The sequence below is a fragment of the Platalea leucorodia genome, assembly GCF_965183815.1.
Source record: "Platalea leucorodia genome assembly, chromosome: Z".
In the NCBI taxonomy this organism is placed as follows: domain Eukaryota; kingdom Metazoa; phylum Chordata; class Aves; order Pelecaniformes; family Threskiornithidae; genus Platalea; species Platalea leucorodia.
Window position 1 is genome coordinate 26,308,318 of NC_138858.1, and position 16,080 is coordinate 26,324,397.

At 38.9% G+C, this 16,080-nt stretch overlaps 1 protein-coding gene across 1 annotated transcript in view; it reads left to right on the plus strand.

The window, feature by feature from the left end:
• Positions 1–111: 111 nt before the first annotated feature.
• DMGDH (dimethylglycine dehydrogenase) overlaps positions 112–16,080 on the plus strand; it is a gene marked incomplete at both ends in the record, with an annotated part of 50,122 nt that continues 34,153 nt past the window's right edge. Inside the window, 5 exons of the mRNA XM_082335988.1 lie at positions 112–233; positions 1,978–2,143; positions 9,076–9,174; positions 10,454–10,618; positions 10,840–11,044. Coding sequence (XP_082192114.1) covers positions 112–233; positions 1,978–2,143; positions 9,076–9,174; positions 10,454–10,618; positions 10,840–11,044 — 757 coding nt within the window. The remainder of the gene's footprint in view (positions 234–1,977; positions 2,144–9,075; positions 9,175–10,453; positions 10,619–10,839; positions 11,045–16,080) is intronic.

Genomic DNA, 16,080 nt, shown 5'->3' on the forward strand with positions numbered 1-16,080 from the left:
CCCTCCTCCGCGAGGGCCGGCCTCGGCGGGGGCAGGGACGGGACGGGGCGCCGTCGGGAGAGGCGCAGAGCCAGCGCTCTCCATCCCCGCTGCCGGCGGGCTGTGTGCGGGATGAGCGCGGTGCTGCGGGCAGCCCTGCGGCGGCTGCGGCCCCGGGGCTGCGGCGGCCGGCCCGACGCCCTCGCCGCGGCTGCCCTGCGGCCCCTCGCCGGGGGTGCGGGCGCGCAGGGGCGGTGAGTGCGGGCCGGGCCGGGCTGGGCTGGGCCGGGCGGGGGGCGGTGGGGGGGCGCGGGCAAAGGAGCCGTTAACCGTCGCGGCTGTCGGCGCGGGGCCTGTGAGGGGAAGGTGGCCTGCGCGGTGTGGAGCTGCCTGGCGGGGCCTGTGAGGGGAAGGTGGGCGCGGGGAATGGGCTCCTGCTGCCGGCCCGCAGTGCTCCACCAGCTGCCGGTGGCGGCGGCGGGCCGCCGAGGCCTCTCCCTTTGGGCGGGGGGTGCGGCTTCCCCCTGCGCCTCGCATTTCTGCGTCCAAGACCAGACCCAGCCCGGGGTGAGTCGCTGACCTGGTGCAGAGAGATCCCTTCTGCTGTCTCCTGGGCCGTATCGATGAGTGAAAAGTGACCTGTTCTAACTCGCATGAGCAAGCATCTGGGTGAGCCGTGTAGTTCGCAGGGAAGGCACCCACCAGATTCTTACTGGGTGCCTGGGTTTGAAAAGAGCTGAAAGTCAGGTAAGGAGGTCTCAAGTTCACAGCATGAAAGAAGCATGAGAAAAGCCTCCATGCTTGACCTTGATTACCATGCGCCTCAAAATTCAGTAGAGGAGCTGGCGTAAGTGTCTCATGTCTGGCTGTTAAACAGCTTACTGTTAACTTGCAAAAAATAATGTGTAATCTCAAAAAAGAACACATGGAAGCATGTGGTGCACCAAATACAGAAAACCTGTGGTGTCCAGTGCTCCCATTTACTTTACTTTTCATTCATTGCCACATAGTGAATAGGCATGGTGCATATTCCTCCTGCATTTGTGTTTTAAACGTCATTTTATAAGATCTCTGTTCATAATATATAGAACTAATAGCTTTGTTTTGATGGGTGGAAGACTAGTTACACATTAGAAAGCCTTTTGGCGGAGAAGTTGCAAAAGCAAATGTACAAGGAGGGGGGAGATAAAATTGACTATTGATTAACTGTTCTGAAGGGAGAGAGACTGTGGTTTCACAGCAGTCTGTACTGCTACTGTACTAAGAGGTCCTGCCTTGTCTCACATACAAAAAAAACCCGGCTTTTTAAAATTCAGATAAGTTCCCTGATCTGGCTTGCTACTTGGCTGGCTGTAGATGGGGCAGTAGAGAGGAGGATCAGATGAGATGGAGGAGAATGGGGCTGCCTATCACAGTGTTCTGATTTGCGCTGGCTTAAAGTGGTCGTGAAAATGCAGCGTGGCGTAGTAGCAGGTGGGAGCCATTGACAAAAGCCTGCTTCTATAATATTTAAACTACAGCAAAGTAGAACATGTCAAAATAGACCGAACATGAAAATAAACGTTTCATTGTTCATGAACACAAACACTGATGTAGTCTGCTGACATTGGCTTTAGAAATTTGTTAAGGAGCTTTACTAAGTAGACATTTTTTCAAGATTTTGTCTTGCATATGCTATAGAACTTTTGAAAAGTCAGGTTTTGACACTGTCATTTCAGGGGTACAGTTTCTCATTGAAAAACAGGGTCTACATATAAGGGTATATTGGACAAATAACAAAGATTTAAAGCTGTGAGTGGAAGGAAACTTGCTTTGCTTTTTGTATTACTACTGTTTATGTATATGACCCTTTAAGAGCATTGAAAGAAGAGTGAACAGGTTGGGGTTTACTTAGACTCCCAAACAGGCACCAAGTTATATTGTGATTGCAGCTGTAAACAAGAGATGGACAAAGGTGCAATTGTCTTTTTGTAACTGTCAGTGATTTTTTTTCTCCAGGAAAGAAACACAGTCTCCTTCCTTGGGGAAAGATAGAGCAGATACAGTGATCATCGGAGGTGGTTGCGTTGGTGTGAGTCTAGCCTATCACTTGGCTAAGGCTGGCTTGAAGGATGTTGTTCTGCTAGAAAAATCTGAGCTCACTGCAGGATCTACTTGGCATGCAGTAAGAAATGTTTCGTTAATCTCTCAGATTAACAGCAGTTTGTGTATCACCAACAGTGGTGGAAGTTTCATTACCTTTATATTCCCTGGCTTTAAAGAGATTAACTATCATCTCGGTTATTTTATAGATACGAACTTCAGCACTGAGTTCTTTATAGATTTGCTGTATGAGTTTTGAAAAGTCGATTCAGCTATCCATAGTACACTTTTCTCATTTGTAAAAATTGGGACAAATACTCTATTTTGAAATTACTGGAAGGTAACTGTATTATTACACATTTTTGTCAGTTAACTGGATTTAGACTTTAAACTTTAGTTTAACTTAGACTTTTTAAATTTAAGTTTTTATTTCAAAGGTAGTCTAATTTATACCGCAGACTTTATCATTCGAAGTGGTTGCACTGTCATGCATAAACCAGAAATGTGAAATTTGGCATTACTGTGTGTGTAATTATTTTTTATAAATGTGCCATCCTGAAAAAGAGGTAATCAAGAAGCAGCAGCAGTGTCCAGTTCTCAGAGAATATCACTGTCCCAGAAACTGATCCTTATTAGCGACAAGAGCTTTCTTTCCCGGCACCACTGACATTACACAAAATCTTGGAGGAGCAAAGCTAGCAACTGTACACTGTGGGTTTTTTTAAGGCTTAATGTTTGGCTGTACTCTAAGGAAAAGAATTAAAAAGACATACATGTAATAATGACAGGGTGGGGAGACCTCCTATAATGATGCTACTCACATGGACATATGGGTGCACAACATTTATGTATGTAATTACATATTTTCTCTGTCAATGTCTGGAGTAGGTAGTGTAACAAAATGAAATAAAGCTTGTCACAAGAACAGATGCTTTTTTCATTCATTTCCAGCTATGCTCAGCTGAAATTGGGAGAGTGTTATCCCTATGAGTAGCAATACAAAAGAGTAGAAAAACAAGTTTGCTGTCTCTATAACGCCTCTATTAATACAGTAGAGCATTTATGCAATACTTATAACTATAGTACCTGAGTGAACAAATTGAGGAGGATGACTCGGATGGGTTATATTTGATTTGTATTCTCATACTTCTCCCAGGGCAGGAAGTCTGAAGTTTGAAACACTTCATCTTAGTGCAGATGTTTTGTGCGTATGGAGCCTTATGAGAGAACAATAGTAAAAAATGAAATTAAAAAAGATCACTGCCTGAAATGTATAAGTAGGCTTATACTTCGTTTTACTTGCTTTTCAACAAACAAAGCAAAAGAAAACACACTGTATGGAGTTAGGAAAAACAAAATTCAGTAGTTATGTCTTTTAGAAAGAATGATACCACAGGTGATGCAGCTCAGCGAACAGACCAGCACCATGTATAGTGTCAAATCATGCATCTTGTGTGATTCGTAACTACGAAATGCTCAAAGAAATACTGTGACTTAAGTATATGAGTGAGGCACAGACTGAATTCTGTTTAGCCAATGCATATGCAGAACAATAAGTGTGTAAAAAATAACAAAAATCCCCTCATCGAATAAGAAACCAAAATCACGAAGGGGGGATTGTAACTAAATGTTTCCTTCGTTCTTGCTGTTACACTCGCTCACTCTAGCTTATTGCTCATACCTATGTAAAAGCAACCTCTCCTTCAGTATTTTTGCCCCTGCTTCTTAGTGAATGCAGTGATGGAGCACTGCGTGAGGAACTCTGTTTCAAAAGTAGGGAGAGACCTGGAGCACAGCAGAGAAAATGCCTGCACTGGGCTATTGAAAGGGCTGCTTTGTGGCACCTGCTGCAACAGAACTTGATACAGTTAACACAGAAGGCACCTCCTTATGGGACAGGTTAAAAATGGATAACTATTAGGTAAACGACATGTATACTGTCTCTTTTCATTGAACTCGGAGTGCTGTGTCTGAAGATGAAAAAGTTGATGTTGTTTCAGATGAGAAGAAAGATCAAAACTGTGACTGTGAGTTCTTTGTTATGCCATGTACTGTGCATTTGTCAGTGGTTTCCTCACAGTGATACAATACTAGATGCAGATGAAAATTACACGTCGTTAGCACGTGAGGTGGCACATCGCATATTGCCTGCAGCCCCAAATGTTGAAAGTCTGGGTCAGGTGTTGCTGTACTATACCACTTTTTCCCTCTTTCACAGTCCAGTAGGTCCTGTCAGAGCTCAGGATCATGTTTCATAGAGATCATGTTTCATAGAGAACATATTCCTGCTAGTGTTGCTGCCAAAACTTCCTTCCGCTTCTCAGGTCTGAGATAAATTTGGCTGACTTTCATTTTATTTAACTTAAAACAGCACAGAAAGTGTGCGCATATTTATATTATCACTAATAGGAAGATATAAGTAACAGAGCAACTGCTGCTCATTTTTATACCTATCTAACCATGACAAGTAATCGTTATTATATGTGTGTAAATTAGGTCAGGACTTAGGCTTTAAGAACTCTTGAAGTTGTACTATTCTGCAGGTCAGATCATTTGCAATCTCACTGAAGCCCTAGGGACTGAACAAGGGATATGTAACTCACTCAGCAAATACATTTTTTTGTGTTGTTACTTTTTTAAAGGGTGTTTTCTAAGAAAATGTTCAACGTATCATTCTGTTATGTGATACTTTTTCTTGCAACATCCAATTGATTTTGCAGCTGATTGAATAAAGCACAGCACAAGACAAATAAAAACTTGTTAATGACTTGGTCGAACTTGCAAGAAGAGAGAGTATAGGTGATAGCAGTGTCAATGCCATTTTCCTCCAGAATGCTAATTTAACAAATGGAATTAGTATAAAAGCTGAAACAGATTTGAATAGAACAAAACTGATAAATGAACATTTCAACAAATTTCAACTACAAAAATGCCTTAAAATTGCTGTGTCAATTCTCATAGCAAAGTGGCCATTCTTAAAATTATTTTCCGAGATCATGTTCACCTACAATAACAAAATCTCTGTTTTACAAAAACAGAGCAAAACCTAGAGCAAATGTCCTTCAAATACAAGAACAGTCCACCATGAAACACATACTGGGAGGCCAGCTGGGCCAGACAGGGAGGTCATGACTGAGTTCTGGAGCAAAACCGTGGTATACAGCAGGTGGAAGCAGGAAAAGGCTATGAAGGGGTAATTTAGAAAAATAGCCTGGGCATGTAGAGGGGATGTTAGGAAAGCCAAAGCTCAACTAGAGTTAAGACTTGTAAGGAACACTGAAGGCAACAAGAAGAGCTTCTACTGCTGCATTAGTAGTAAAAAGCTGAACAAGGAAAATGTGGGACTGTTGCTGAATGAGGTGGGTGGTTTACTCACCGTGTACGCTGATAAGGCTGAAGTACTCAATGCCTTCATTGCCTGAGTTTTCAGTGTTAAGGTTTCTCAGGCCTCTGTGCTCTGAGCTCTGAGCAGGGTTCAAGGAGAAGAGGAACTATGAGCAGTGGATGAGGATCAAGACAAGGATTAGTGGGAGAACTTGACTCATGCACATATATTGGACCAGATGGGCTGGATGCAAGAATGCTGCTGATGGCATTGCAAGGCTGGGGATGTATCACCTTTCAAAGACTGTGGAGATCAGGGGAGGTGCCCAGTGTTTGGGGAAGGGCATATGTATGCATCTTTAAAAAAAGCCAAAGGGATGACCAAGGGAGCTAAAGGCCAGCTCGCCATACTTTGGTTCTTGGGAAAATCATGGAGCGACTCTCAGATCATATTTCTGTGCCCATAAAGGAGAAAAAAGGTGATTGGGAACAGCCAGCATAGATTTCCCAAGCAGAAGTCATGTCTGACCAAACCTTATTGCCTTCTATGATAAAATGACTGAATCTGTAGACAAGGGGAGAGCAGTTGATGTCACCTGGATTTTAGCAAGACCTTAGACACTGTTTCCCGTAATATGCATGTATTCAATTGAAGATGTTATGTTCTCTATGGCTGGACAACTAGATAGTTAAAAGACTGTTTGGATGGTTGGACTTAGAGGGTAGTGATTAATTCGTCATACTCTACCCAAAGGCGGGAAACAAGTGCAGTGTCACAGGGGTCTGTCTTGGGACCCATCCTGTTTAATATCTTTATCAATGATCTGGAGTAGGTGACAAAGTACATGCAGTTGACACCAAACTGGGGGGACCAGTCAATGCACTCAAGGGCACGGCTGCCATGCTGAGGGGCCTAGACAGGCTGGAGGGATGGAAGGACAGGAACTTTATGTAATTTAACAAGGAGAAGTGCAAAGACCTGTACTTGGCCAGGGAAGTAGTGCAGTCTCTGTCCTTGGAGATTTTCAAGACCGGGCTGGAGAAAATCTTGGGCAACGTGGTCTGATCTCATAGCTGACCCTGCTTTGAGTATGAGGTTGGATAGAGACCTCCTGAGGTCCCATTCAATCTGCTTATTTTATTATCATTATTTTATGATTCTATGATCTTAATTTTTATGTAGTCCAGTCAGGTTCTAGTTGTCTCCCAATTGCACTCCTGAAATCAGAAACATTCATTATCTGAAGCCAAAAGGCATCAAATGTGTTTAAAATTCTTTTATTCACTTAAAAATGTCAGAGAGAGAAGTTTTGATTTAATTCCTGCAATTAAATAGTCTTGAGTATATATGGGTTTATAGCTATCTTGCAAGTGATTTGTGGTTCATTTGGTTCAAAATTACTTTACTAGCAGTGACCACTAAAATGGAATTTCCCTACACCTGGAAAATATATTACTATGTTTGGGAAAATAACAAAAGACTGGAAAATGGTTACATAAATAAAAAAGACAGTAAAAATAATATGACACAATTTGCAGGTACAAGTAAATTATCTACTCATAGGTTTTTGTAAATGGGTAAAGAAATGTAAACATTTCAATGCCTAATTTATTTCTTTATTTTGTATACACAGAAAAAAGGGCCCTTAGGACTTATTTTTTAAGAAACAAGCATGTTTTAATTACAAATTCTGCAGTAAAACAGCCCTGGGTTTTAGTCGGAGATAATTAAAATAAATGCATTCACAACGTAAAACCACGTGTATCAAATGAGATCAAAAACACATTTAGTCAAATACCTAGACTCCAGCAGTGCCCAGTATGATGATGATCGATATGATAATAAGAAAAGGACAAGAAATATTTTTACAGACTATTAATCTAGCCCAGGGACTTCCTGAATTCAGTGTGCCTCCATTGTGCTTAACATGGCCCTTAGTAGATTTTTCTTCCTCCTACAGATCTGTATGATCACTTTTTAAACTGAGATTGTTCAGGTAATGAACAATACCAAACATACTTAGGGAACTAGAGCCAAATTTATGAATAAAACACAGGCACCACTGAAAAATACAATACTGGTAGATGATTAATTTTGCACATTTTTCCATTGGTTTATTTTGGCATTTCACTCATGGTACACTATGATATTGTATATAAACTTTAAGATATTGGAAAGATAAAATCCTCACAAAGAAAGGTAGGAAAAATTTTTAACACCATGCGTAGCGTAAAGACATATATTCAGTAATGCCAGACACTTGTCATACTCTTGCTCTGAAGATACTGAGTACCTGTCATCTCAGGCAGTAAGTATGATTTATGTTTTTTGAGGGACATGGTATCTGAATGTAAGCCATTTGCTAAGAGCAATTTGAAGCTAATTGTTTCTGAAGAAAAAGATTGTGTCTTAAATGTGAAGCTGCACCAAGAAAGATGGGTCAGAAGAGGCCATGGTTTCAAAAAATGAGGATGTGTGGTCTATTTCATGCAATATATGTTCATGTTAATTATAGAGAAGTGTAATGTTTAGTAGGTTCTTAGCATAATGAAATTAGTTTGAATTAAAATATATCTTTAAAGACCACTAAATCTTGTTTTGTTATTCATATGTATACAGTTATTCCACTAGCTTTAAAAGGTAAAGCCTTAGTTTAAAAAGTTAAAAGTTAAAAGTTTAAAAAGTTTAAAAGTTAAAAGTTTAAAAGTTAAAGCCCTTAACTTTAAAAGTTAAAGCCACAGAACAGAGTTGAGAAGCTAACATCAAAGAATAGTAAAGTATTTATATCAATGTAGTAACTTAGCTTGAAAACCTAAGGTAATTTTGTATTTCTGTTGTCTCACTTGGAAGAAGGGTTTTAGTGAGATGTTGAATTCAGGAGGTACAAAGACATATGCTTAACTTCAGTAACACTTTAACTCTGCTTTTTTTAAGTGCTGAATGTCTGCAGTTATGGATGTCATTAGATTGATGCAGCTGTCTCTTGTAGGCAGGTGAACAGTTTCCTTAAATATAGAACAGCCTGTAGTAACTTCTTGATTTTACCTTTGCATGAACCCAAAAGGGCTTGACAGCTTTCTAAAGTCAGACCTAGTAAAATGATGTGCAAAATACATGTAGTAATTTCTTAAGCTACTTCTGAAATGCAGCAATTGCTCTTCAATTGCCATGAGACAGCTGTTGAGAATAGAAGAATATTGACTTCCACCGCCCTGCTGTTCACACCCCAGTAAAGTAATAACTTCTGTTAAGATCTGGTCTTTGTGAAGGTTTGGTTTCTCTCCCATCTCCATTTGCAAGAAGGAAAAGATCCTAGTACAGGACATTTAGTAGGACAATCAGTTGATTTAGTTGATCAGGAACGGAGTTGTGTGTCTCTTCCAAAAGATTTGAAACTGACGACTGAATAATTTAAGGAAGAAAGGAAACCATAGGAGAGAACAACTGCAACAGTGTCATGGGTTGACACATTTGATGAGAAAAAACAGGTGGAAAAACACGTGTGCAGAGAACAAGAATGCCATAACTAGGGAAAGGATTTTATTTTTGTAGCAGTTGGCTCTGTCCATGTGTTGCTTTTCTTTACAGTATCTTGACAGTTTCTTTTTGAATGACAGTTGGAAGGAGGGAAAGAAAACACTGCATTTCTAATCGTATCTCTATGTTGTTGTTCCTATTTCTTATTTGAGGCTGGTTTAACTACTTATTTTCATCCTGGAATAAACCTGAAGAAAATCCATTCTTACAGCATCAAACTCTATGAAAAGCTGGAAGAAGAGACTGGTCAGGTAATCTCCTTAACCTTGTAATTATTAATTCAGAACAATGTTAACCTTATGAATAGTCTTACAAAAAATTTGGAGTTCACAAGTTGATTATGTTTGTGTTCATGACTATCATAAAACTCCCATTTTATTGAAATATATTCTCCTGCCTGCATATAGTCTGGTGCTTAGTCACTAAGTATTTTAGATGGTTTTCCAGATCCCTCTAAAGTTTAAGAAAATGGTTTTCATCAAACATCTCAGAAGCTCAGCAGACTGAGAGTCTGCAACTTTAGCTTGGTATAGGAGTTAAAATAGCATCAAGGATCTGGAATGAACGGATTGATTATGATACATTCCGGCTTTAAACATGTCCACTTAAAAATTCATATGATATGATGCTGTCTGTACTTGAGAAGATTGCTGCAATTCTTCCCAGCCCTTTCAGAGATGTGTTTTTATTTAGTGACTTAAGGAATGGGTATGCAGAGAAACACAGGGGTCATCTTTTTTATCTGGCATCACTCAGCCATATAGATTTCATTTACTAAACTCATGCTTGCTTCAGACAGCAGCAGAAATTTCATGATCCTCAGTGTACTAGTCTACAAACTTGGTAATTGTAATAAAATGCTTTTTTCTTCATTCTGCTGCTCAGCTAGATAAGATACTACAGCAGATTATCATTGTGAGTTCTACTAAAAGACTTTTTTAGCCATATTAATGTCCTGTGAGGTAACACAGAAAAGGTGAAGTAAATAGTGTATAACAGAAAGTGAGCATTCAGTGTCCAGCTATATAAGGATTTCTACTTTATTAAAAAGACAAAAAGAGGCAGGTGGCTATTCATTGTGTCAATAAAGGTGCTTAGTCAGTTACATTTATTCTGTAGCATCTCAACAGAAAATTATGCAGGTGACAGGCTTTAATATAAACTATTATATATTTATTTTTGAGATTTATCTGATTCTATTTTTGAAAGTGTATGAGTGCATAAATTCAAATATTTATCAAATCTTAATAAAAATAATAATATCATGACATTCAATAAAAGCTTTTTAAAACTGTTTTGAAGATAGTATGTATTAACCTAGGAAGTTAATTTGATAACTTTTTAAAAAAAATTATTTTCTCTGGGAGTTTGCATCTAAGTCCTGTTCCTTCAAAGGCACCTAACTTCTTTGAATCTCTTTTCAGTGATGTTAGTGACAAAATTCCTGTATACTTCCCATAGCATAGGAACATGCCTTTATGGAGATAAATAAAGATTCTTTCAGTAATTCACTTTTGCTCTTTGTTTTAGGCTGTGGGGTTTCATCAGCCTGGCAGCATCAGAATTGCTTCAACCCCCACTAGGGTGGATGAATTCAAATACCAAATGACTCGTGCTGGCTGGCACCCAACAGAGCAGTACCTAATCACGCCTGAGAAAGTACAAGAGCTATTTCCCTTATTGAACATGGATATGGTAAAGAACCTAATTTTATGAAAAATAACTTCCATTGCAATTAAAGATTGGTTTATCAGATATGTAGACATAAGGTCTGTTTATACAAATTGTACTATAAATTCCTGTTTTTCAGTGAAAGAAAGATACATTATAAGAAATTAAGTCTTTTTTTTTTTTTAAATAGTTAATTTTGATAAATTTAAATTTCTCTGATTTTGTGGGATTTTACCTCCACTTAGGTTTTAGCTGGCCTGTATAACCCTGGAGATGGTCATATTGATCCCTATTCTCTCACTATGGCCTTGGCTGCAGGAGCCAGAAAATATGGTGCCCAGTTAAATTACCCCGTCCAAGTGACTAATCTGAACTCCCGATCAGATGGGACATGGGAAGTTGAAACTCCACTTGGAACAATTCGAGCAAAGAGAATTGTGAATACTGCAGGTAACATAAGCGTTTGTATGCAGATCTTCAGATTTACAAACTAGCTGACACAGAGCATCTGTACTGAATTGTGTGAATTACAGCAGTAAGTAATACATGGGTTTGACTATTCACTTGATTTGTGTTAAAACATACTTTGTGCATATTACTTTACAGTATTGTGAAAATTTAGCTCTTATGTTAATTGTCCTTGACTAGGCATTAATAATATTTCTTTTGGGTTTGTCTCCATCATTTACTAGTCAGACTGTCTTGTTAGATTTTAATAGCAGAAGAGGCCTTTACTGGTCTACAGTAAGTTGTGTAGAAGAGACAGGCTACTGTCAGCCAAACTGATGTTTCTGCTTCAAAGAGCTTTTGGGCCAGAGTCCTTCGGATTCATGTTTGTTTTCCTAAACAAGTTGATAGGTCTAAAAACCTGTATTCAATCTAAACTTCACTTATTTTTATGCTGCTTTATACAAGTTACAGAAAAATATATTATTGGTGAAACTGTTGGCATCTCCTACGTGAAGCATGCATTCTGCTTCCTAGTGGAAAACTTTCTGTTTTCAATTGTTTGAAAACATGCTGACTATTTACCATTTGGATGAGTTTTTTGCGGTCTGTCTGTCTCAAACTGAATCATATCTGCATTTTTAGGGTATGAGTCTTTCATACATCCCATCTCAGTGAATAATCAGACTTCAGTAGGAAGCTGTGATGGCTCAAGACCTTCTCTTCTTGGTCAGATGGGACAAGTGAACTGAGAGCAAGGATATGTCTTTATAATTCCTTTTTACATCTGGGCAATGGAAAAGAAAAAAACATCTATTTCTAGTGCAAAGCAGATAAAATTAAGAAGTTGAGTGAGACAGGGACTCCTCTTGTTGGTGCGTAGAATAACCATGGCTGACAATTGGATGTATGAGTGAGTTGTACTGGAAGGGGAATAGACTGGGAGAGTGAAATGCTTGGGAAAGGTTCCTGGAGGTGGCTGGGAGCACTGACAGCAAGTGGAACACTTGTGTGCTAGAGGACTTGCTGAATCAGGAAGCTCGAACCGGGAGGGATTGTGGGGATGGCAACAGTGAGGATGACACCATAGAGAGGGGTAGCGGAAAGGGATCTGACGTGTTTCATTAAGGGAACTGGAGCTGGCGCTTTTCGGACAAAAAGATTAGGAAGGATACTTGAGGAATAGTTGTGTGTGAAACTGAGACTGGAAAACTGAGGCTGCCTGAGCTGTCTGAGCATGAAAGACTGGCAGAGTAGCAAGGGAGACGTGGGAGTAGATTGGAAGGAAGAGAAGGCAGGTGGGACAGGATCTGACAAATGAGGGAGACTGACTCGCACACGGAGTCAAAATAGCTGAAGAGGGATGTAAAGACTGGAGTAAGAAGAGTAGAGTATGAGACTGAGCGGAAAAGAAGAGCAGGTATGGGACAAGCAAGGATAGGGAAGAGAGAAGGTTGGGATAGACAGAAGTTTGGAGGGAATGGGATAAAAAGGCTGAACTCTCAGAGGATGACCTTTACTGAGTGACCTTTCTTTCAGTGTCTGGGATGTAGACAGCCCCATGTTAGATCATTCCAGGCTTTCAGTAAAGACTAACTGGGACACCCATTGAAAAGTGTGCTTTCTCATCATATGCTTCCCATACATAGGTGACCATCTGCTATTGCTGTAAACCTAGCTAAAATAGCAGGGATCTGAAAAAGTTCACCTTGAGGTTCTAAGCATGCTCATGAACTGTCATGTCCATACAGTGCCACATAACGACATTTTGGAGAGAAAGAGGACTAGAAGAGTTCATATGCTTTTTAGAAAGAAAGGAACCACAGAAAGAGGGAAACCAAATTATAAGAATTTTATTTAGACTGCAAAGTCAAGCACTTAGAAGATGGGAGGTGTCAATATTTGATTGCCTTTGGACTGTCAGCTCATGGCTTTCAGGCATGAATTATGGGACAGCATTAGGTTACAAAATCACAAGCCCTCTTACTAATAGGATCCTTATGTCATTTGTTACACAGTATGGATATATTGGTCTGGGAATGATCCAAGATTATGGAATGGAAAGGGAGCTCTTTTGGCATTCACACTTCTTATTTAGGCCACAGACTTCTAGGCACTCATTATTCCTAACCATTGGCCCTGCATCATATGGATGAAGTATCACAGATGTAGTAATTTCCTTATATTCTTGTAGTGTAGTTATCTTTCTTTGGCTTATGTATCAAGTTGACATTAGGCAGAGTTTTGTAGTAAATGCTTTTCCGAGTTTATTTGCAAAGATTAGAATGCACCCTTGTGAAATTTTCATAGTCTTTATTTATTTATTTATTTAGTAAGTTATTAAACCAACAATATATTTAGTTAATTCTCTTGCGTAGTTAACTATTCAGCCAAAATGAATATCTGAAGCACATATTGCTTAACATTCTGGCTAAGGATGTGAAATCAATACTGTATAACACATATCTCTTGTAAATGTTCTCTCAGCTAACATTCATTCTTCTTCTCAGCCTTGCCTCATTCCACTATAGATCATGACTGGTATAATTCAAGGCTCATATTTTAGGCTCATGTTGCAATATGAGCAGAGAAAAATGTATCAGAAGGCTCTCTACATTCTCTCTCCCCATCATCCCCCAACTGACATCTGCTGTGGAACTGGAACAAAGTAGTTTCAACCAATCTTTAGCTGTTCCTTATGTGAGATTTCCATTTTGGAAGAAAGCAGATGCCTAGTAAATAATCCCTGACATGAACTACCTGGTATTGAGACTGCTGAAGTGATTTGCAGCCTATTTATAATGGAATGTTTGATTAAAGTCTGCAAAAATAGTGAATTTAGTTTATATATACAGTATGTGTGTTTGCATATAAGCACACATTTGCAGACATGTATGTACACACTCTATATACAACCCTTTATACATATGTAGTGATGGAAGATTTTCTGTTTTTTTAAAAACAAGGGATAGTCAGATTACATAGTTCAACAGATATGCTAAGTACTACCACCACTGAATATTTCATTATCAGATGTTTGCAATCTCTACAATTTAATCTTTACAAATGTCCTAGAGATATAATTTATGCCTTCGTTTATGTCTAATATATGTGATAGGACTTAACATCTGCTTCCAATTAGAATTTTGTTTTGGAGAACATATTCTTCCTTTTGCCATTTTTGTGTTTGTAATAGCTTTTGCACATGGTTCAAACACTTTAAACAAAGAAACTGTAATATTTTTCATTTAGTAAATGTCAGCTGTTGTTATTCTAAGCAATTAAATAAGCACTTATCATAAATGTGATTTTTTTTAGAAGTACAATATTTAAAATTTGATTTTGAGCAAACCGAAACTATTTGCTTTCAATTCAAAAGCAATTTAAAATCAGCTGTGTTTGCAATGTACTTCTGCAAACTTAATGGCTAAGAAATTTAATATTATTTTGAAGGAAACAAAGTTAAGTTTCAAAGACCTAAAATTAAGCCTACCATTTTTATTTTCTTTGAGGAGCTTGAATATACTTGCTGTCTATATTTTCCCACTCATTCTGTTTTAATGAGTAAGCAAAATAGTGAATTTATTAGAAGCACATTTCCAGAGCATTATTTCTTTTCCAGATATCTCTTTAAGTGCAAGCAATTTTGGCAGGAAGACAGTGCATGATACTAGAGATGAAATTTTCTGCTACTTCAGCTTTCTTTCTCCTTTACGGATCATTAGCTGACCTTACCTTAAAATAGTTTTCTTTGTAGGTGACACAGAAATGCACAAATCAAAAGAAGTTCCATAAAGATTGTTAGCGTCCACTTAAATCCACATTTGTATTTGTCATTTATAATGGAGGAAGCCCTTGCAGATGTGCTAGTAATTCAAATCTATTAGAATTTTTTTGTTGATTTTTGTATAGGGGAGCATAAATCAGGTTTCAGTAGCCTTAAAGGATGTTTTGAATCACTGTATGACTATGGCAGGATCTTCCCTGAGCTAATTTAACTGATTTAACAAGTGTTCTTTAGTGAGTCTCCTCCAAGTGGTGAGGATTCCATTAAGAAGCAACTCTTATGTATGATAAATGCAGAACAACAGATACTCGTTTTTAGTATTTACAGGGCAGGGTCTTTTAATTGAACAGATCTCTCTGTCATGATCCTGGATTTCCTGCTCCCTTGCTTTACCTGGCTGTCAGCAATCGTCAAGTGAGTCACCACAGAAAACATTTTCTTCAGAAACTTTGCATTTTTAAAAAGCAGGACCTGCACTCCTTGATCCAAAGAGTCAGGAGAGTGGGGCTGAAGGATATTGCAAGCTTCGTAGAGCAGCTGCCATCCCAGTCAATTGTATCTGTCTGATTTTCCCATGTATATGTTCCAGCCTCGCAGCAGATGTGAGCCATGATGCAAAGCCCAGACTAGTAAGTTTGACAGTTAAGTGCCTTCCACTCCTTGACTTTGACACAGGTATTTTACTAAGTGAATGTGTCTTACCGGCTGGAAACAGCTAGTCTGGAGGGACCTTAGCAGAGAAGAATTAGGTCTTCTTTAGCTTATGCCTAGTAGTATACATGAAGGGCCTGTATAGTCTTGGTCACGGTCTGTATCAGAGCTTTTAATTGGACAACTATGGAAGAACACACTGACTACTCACCAATACGAACATCATAATGAATTGATTGCTACGTGAGAGGCATAATTAATATGAGTCATGTGATGCATGTGAAAGAGGAGACAAACTTAAATTCTTGAGGTTAGCTGTCTGAAAGTACTGCCTTGCTCTGTTGGGGTGTTAGGACTTGACTGCTGTCTTGGGAAAACATACTAGCTCATTTGGTTGATAGTAAGAGGCTAGGTTAACATCTATGGTGTGAGCTAATTTATTCTGATATTTAAGTGTCTCTGACTTTGCTAGGACACATTGCAGACCTAATTTACTGAAATAAACCATGGGGTTTGTGGGACTGTTGATTAAACTCTCTTCTGAACTTTCAGAAGCCTAATTTATATTTTCCCAATAATAATAATAATAGAATAATATATG